At 56.8% G+C, this 6,075-nt stretch overlaps 1 protein-coding gene across 1 annotated transcript; it reads right to left on the bottom strand.

Moving 5' to 3' along the window:
- Positions 1 to 817: 817 nt before the first annotated feature.
- On the bottom strand, positions 818 to 4,394 carry FRK1 (Fatty acyl-CoA synthetase and RNA processing-associated kinase 1; the record flags this gene model as incomplete). The annotated part of the gene is made up of 4 exons (XM_032030338.1): positions 818 to 1,847; positions 1,899 to 2,743; positions 2,798 to 3,391; positions 3,447 to 4,394. 4 exons carry the CDS (start codon positions 4,392 to 4,394, stop codon positions 818 to 820), a joined length of 3,417 nt encoding a protein of 1,138 aa, XP_031890220.1.
- Positions 4,395 to 6,075: the final 1,681 nt, after the last annotated feature.

The following is a 6,075-nucleotide window of genomic DNA, read 5'->3' as shown; positions in this document are numbered from 1 at the left end:
CATCATGGCCACCGCCAAGCCATCTAGCGGGTCATCCCGTCATCAATTGATCAGTAGCAGCTTGCTAGATGCGATGAGCACCTTCCAGATGATTGAGCTGCGTGATGGCTTCTCGTAATGGGATCGCGGTATGACTTCACTTGGTCGCAAAGCAGTGCCTGGCTAGGTTCGCCATTCAATATAGCTCTCAATACGCTTCAACCCTACACGGAACAACTAAACGAGGCTGGGCCGTCTTCTACCTCGCTACACAATACGCTTGACAACTCGACCACCGCAACTCTGGCTCTCTTCTTCTGTGTTCCCGTACGCCTTTGCCGCCGTCAGCGAGCAATCGAGGATAGTCGCTGTGATGCCATCGAATTAAGAGGAAAACGACGAGTTGAACCAACGACTGCAAATGATCCCTTGCTGAGGAAGAAAAACCACCAATCCGTCTGTACCGAAAAAAGACCTTTCCCAGACCCCTTCGTCAATCGACGCAAGAAATAACAAACTTCCCTATTACGAAGTGAGGAACCACGAACGAAAACTCCTTCCACCTTTCTATGCCGTTTCGCCTGCAATGCAGTAGGCGATCAAGACAACATGGACATCTGACAATGAGACCAAGAGACCAACCACATTCTCTTGGCTTGGTATTCACACATTAAAAACCTCGAAATTGTAGAATAGAGGGGTGAGTGGTGTTGCATCCCCCTTCTCAACGCTCCACACGTCGTGCCGGGGATAAGCTCATCTGAGACGAACGAGCACCGCAAAGAGGCCGTGAGCTTGAATCCACTGATGGCGTGCAATCAAGGGCATCAAGAGTCCTCTATCTCTCTTCGCCGCCTCTCGCCTTGCCCCGCCTCCGGAAGAAATCCATAACTCTCTTGGCTGCTCCGCTGCTGCCTTGGTGGCCGTGGTACTGGTCCTGGTTGTAGGCGTCCGTGAATCTCTTATTCTTCTGTAGCACGCCCGACCGACCGTTGCCTCGACCTCCGTCATAGCCTTCAGAGCTGAAGCCACCAGTTGGCTGCGGGATTCCTGATCGTCTTCGTGATTGAGGATTCTCGAAGGATGATTCGGATCCAGTGTTCAATGTGGCGCCATGCTGCATATGGCCGGGCACCGCGCTTGGTTGACCAATCGGGCCCACGTATTGATCCTGGCCCTGCTGCTCCTGCCAGCCTTGACGTTGGAGTTGCGGCGCTGAATTGGACCCAGGTTGGCGGTAGCCTTGATCGTATCCTCCATCGTAACCACGAGATTGGCCCCGCTGATCCACGTACCTGCCGTGCTCGTCGACCTCAGGGGGGTCTTGGATAGGCAGGTCGGGCTGAGACTGAGGCTCGGACGGTGGTGGGTGGTGGTCATAATCCCTGCCAAGCCCGATGGCCTTCAATGAGAATGACTGAGGAATGAGTGAAAACCGCCTGTTTGGCTTCTCGCGAGAAGTTTGCGAATCTGCGATGCTACCGCTCCGCTTCTTGCCAAGACCCAGTGAGAAGGACCGCCGGGACGCCCTTGAGTCGATCGAAGGACGGGGTTGACCCTCGAGCGGCATGTTGTTAGGCATGCTGACTGGAGGATACTTCCGGTTTGCGCTCTGCGAATCGGGCCGTTTGCTGCGGTTCTTACCACCGAAAATGGACCCGTTTCGACCCAGCAACTTCGATCCAAGGTCACCAATAGTGTTGGATCGCTTGTGGCCGTGGCTTCTGCCGTCGCTCGATTGAGACGGTGTCTGGCTCTGCGGGAATTGCTGCTGTTCGGGGAAACCGGCGACTTTGGCGAATTTGGCGGGGACGGCGACACTGGGTCGTCCCATGGCTTGCGGGTCCTGGGAGTTCGGTTGTTGAATCCTTCCTTGAGCATTAGTACCTGCGACGGCCGGGGGAATAGGTTGGCCGTACGATCCTCGAGCACCGGCTCCCAGTCCCATGGAGCCTGATGCCATTGAGCCTCCTGTCTGAGGTCTCGCGGTGGGCGGTGGGTTTGAGACTGATGATACGAACGCATTGTCGGAGGTTGCACGAGTATCGCGGGTTGGCCTTGTCGGCGGCGCCGCAGCCGTGTTCCGGTGAGCACTTGGCGGTCTTGTGCCTTGTCTGCTGGACCTGTACGAGTCTCTTGATACGGGAGGGTCTCTCGGCAGTGGCTTCTCTGCAGCAACCGGCTCCTCGGCCACTTCGACGGGGCCCTGACTGTTTGAACGCGCCCGCGATTTACTTCCGGTCGCGTACTCTCCTCTTTGCGTCTGCGTCGTCGGCGCAACATACTCAACCTGTACAGTACGGCGCTTGTTGTCCCTTTGTTGCTTGGCAATAGCGGCTGCCTCCGCGTCGGCGTCGATCTTGGCATGCTTGCTGGCGAGACCTCCCACAGATGTGGGCGTGTTGGCCTTCGTCTTGGACGATTCGCGCACCGAAGCGCTGCGAGCAAGACCGGATGCCTCCTGCTCCTCGGAGGGCACTGTTGTGTTTTGAATCTGAGTAGGCGTCGTGGTACTACTCGTAATGAACTCTACGACGTGGGCATACTCGCTCAGCCAACTGTGCCGGGCAACCTCGAAGAGATCGGCACGTTTCCTGGGGTTGGGGACAAGGATTCGGCGGAGGAGGTCGCGCGCATGGGGGGTAACGTATTCGGGGAATGTGAGAGGAGTGTTGACAATGTACTTGTAGAGGAGGTTGATGTTGTCGCCCTCGGGGTTCGCCGGATCATCATCGAAGGGAAGATAGCCTGCCAACATCGCGTACTAAGTTCTTGTCAGCTTCAATCATGTCTGTATCAACAGACTAGCTGTACTCACCAAGATGACACCGCAACTCCACACGTCAACCTTTCGACCGGTGTAAAGCGAGTCACTAACAACGAGCTCGGGTGCAGCGTAGCAAGGACTGCCGCAACTCGTCTGCATCAGATCACCCTTCCTTGTGCCGTTGGTTTTGACCCTATCAAGCCCCAACTTTTTGACGAATTCACGATCACCAAGGTTTAGTTCCTCCTCTTCGGAAAGCTCTTCTTCGGCGTCGAAGGTGTTTGCGAAGCCGAAGTCGGTAATGATAATGTTGCGGTTACGGTCCAAAAGCAGGTTTTCCAACTTGAGATCTCGATGAACAATACCCTTCTTGTGCAGATAGCCCACGCCAGACACGAGCTGGGCGAATAATCTGCGTGCCGCATTGTCCTTCAGATAGCGGTGATTGAGGATGTAGTCGAAGAGCTCACCGCCGGATGCGTACTCGAGAATGATACCAATGTGTCTCTCTGTCTCCACCATTTCGTGCAGGCGAACGATGTTGGGGTGAGAGATGCCTCTCAGAATGGCAATTTCGCGGTAGATCTTGGCCAATCTGGAGGGGTTGTTGCCAACGCTGTCTCGCTTGATCAACTTGATAGCGACCTAGACCCGTCAAATTAGCTTGCGGCGGGTATCACCATCGGATCAATAAACTCACTTGAACACCACCGTCCTGCTTCCATCCGAGCTTGACCTTTCCGAACTCGCCCTCGCCAATGGTGTTTCCGAGAATGTAGTCGCCAAACCTGACAACTTTATCGCGCTTTCCAGAGTGGTCGTGTCGACTTCTGCCTCCTCGCCTACCATCGTCATGTTCGGACATGCCAATCGGGGGTGGCACGGCGTCGTCGTGGGAGGAGCCGACGCGCTGAGGCTGAGCTTCCGCCAACCGCTCCTTCTCGCGGGCGACGTCTACTTCGGGTTGAGAAACAACCATTCTGTTCAGGACATCGCTTCCCTCGCGGATGGGCTGCTTGGGAGACGCGGTCGACTGCGGGGCCGCATGGGATCGTACAGGGATTACCGTCGGCTGGCTTCCCGGACGACCGCTGGAGCGGTGAGGGGAGTCTGGAGCCATTTGCTGGTGTGATCTTCTGCTGCGAGAGGCAGCAGCGTCGTCTGAATAAGAGTAGTCGGCATTGCCGTTGGTGCCGTCAGGTTGGGCACGTCGTGGGGAAGAGGTAGCCTTATCGGCTGCGTGATCGCGTCTTTTCGAGGAGGCGCTGTTGGAGGTGCCCGTGTAGTTCGTCGAAGACGTTCGAGGGGGGGCGACGGGCGGCATGTTTTTTCGTCGTTCGGAGGATGAAGACTGGTAGTCTGGGGAGGAAGGCGCGACGGCGACGGGACTGGCGGGACCAGCTCGGGACGTCATGGGCGAGACTGGATCCGGACTGTTTACAGACGCGCCGGTTCCGCTCGGTCGTCTCGAGGGGCGGTGTGAAGATGCAGGAGAGGAAGTCGTGTTCTTCAGATTCGCATTGTACGCCTCGCGGGTTGGAGAGGAATGATCCGACGTGTAGGAGCGGCTATTCGGTGAGGCTGCGACTAGAGGCGGTGATGCCAAAGCTGGTGTTTGATGGGCAGGCTGCAGGGTGGCCGAGGACATGCTTCTGTGACGCTGAAAACGCAGGCGCGGAGGAAAATAGAGTTCGACTGAGCAGCCGTTCTATTTTGGCGTGTTTTGTTTCGCGGCTATCGCTAACCAGTTGGTCTGCGATGTTGGTGCGCTGAAGGAGCCAAGGGAGAGAAAATCGTCGCCTGGGCGGGCAGGATTGAGTAGCGAGCGATGAGAGTGAGTAATTGAAGTTCTCTGCGGCGGTCTGGCAGCAGGTTTCAGGACGCAGGAATTAATGAGCTGCAGGAATTAAGTCGGCCAGAATTGGGATGAGATGGTCGAGTCCGATTGGAGGTATTATGGACCTTGGGCTGCGTTGTCTGTCTGCTGTACCAATGAATCGGGCTCTGGCTCTGGCTATTTCATGGCGCGAGTGTAAGGGTATCGCTTTGGGAGGGGCTTTTTTCTGGACCAGGGCTGCCGATTTGTTGTTTACTGCAGCTCAACCAGGACGAATTGTCTGCGACGACCGTCTGTGGTAGGTCGGGTCAACACCGCAACACACAAAAAAGACGCGACAAGGGGGGGCGATCTCACGCACGCACACACTTTGTTGTTGTGAGCAGCAGTGCGGGCTTTGAGCCTATCCCTCTTGTGTGTGTCTTGACACCGTCTGAGACCACACGGGGCTGCTGCAGACAGTGGGAGGAGGGAGCGAGTGAAAGACAGCCAAAGCTGTGGTGTTGTCTGTGGTGTTGGTGGTGGTGTAGTTTGATTGAGGGAGAGCGCAGGCTGGAATTTGGCGGCGGGCAACCTAACGTTGTTGTTGATAACCCCCTATTGCTGGCCAATTGAGGTCGCCTGACTTGACTTTAGAGCTCTTGAGTTGGAACGATACCAGGCAAGACAGCAGCGGTATGGGCGCGCGGGCCCAATTCCTGGAGTTGACTTTTGGTTGATTGTCGAAGCTGTCGATGGTGCGCTTCGTCGCCTTCGCAAGGTCGAGGCTAGCGGCAGACTATCGGGGCGAGGTTGGATCGTCGGTCGGAAAAACAAGACGAGACGAGACGCTGACAACGACAACGGCAACGTAGGTGCGCTGCGTGTTGTAAGGTATTGTCTGCACCGTACGCAGGTGGTGGTGGGATGAGATGAGTTGAGTGCGGCCCGACCTGAAGCGAGGCGGTAGGAGGGAAAGGTGTGGAGGAGTGGTGTCGGCGGCGGCGACGGCGCGGGACAGACCAGACCAGAGGGATCAGAGACCAGACTAGAATGAGAGAAGGACTGGCGCTGGCGCTGGTAAGGGCGCTGGTGGAAGTGGGAATGGGCCTTGTCTTGGCTTGGACGAGGGGAGACTGGACTGCGAGGGAGGAGAGCCAGCGAACGGTCAGACTCCCGTCGTTCTCGTTGGAGTAAAATTGACGAGATGAGTCCTTGGGGGCGTGCCGGTTGCAGGGCGCCCGATATTTGGAACAGCAGCGCAGCGCGAAGCGCGACGAGGAACTTAGAACTGCGGGCTGCTGGTGCTGGTGCGGGTGCAGTGCACTCCAGTCTCCTGCTGCTGGGTATCCGCCGTACGGATCGAGTGCGGGAGGAGCAGAGAGCAAGCAAGCAGAACGGCAGCGAGATTGGAGACGAGCTGGCTGCCCTGGTTGACCTGGCTGGGAAGAGAGAGAGCGCGGATTCAAGAGTGGCTTCAAGGGTATCGTGTACCTGCAGGGGTGGTGTGAAA

Source organism: Colletotrichum fructicola (genome assembly GCF_000319635.2).
Source record: "Colletotrichum fructicola Nara gc5 chromosome Unknown KSG_Nara_v1_contig07, whole genome shotgun sequence".
Classification (NCBI taxonomy): domain Eukaryota; kingdom Fungi; phylum Ascomycota; class Sordariomycetes; order Glomerellales; family Glomerellaceae; genus Colletotrichum; species Colletotrichum fructicola.
This window is presented reverse-complemented; position numbering and strand designations above follow the sequence as displayed.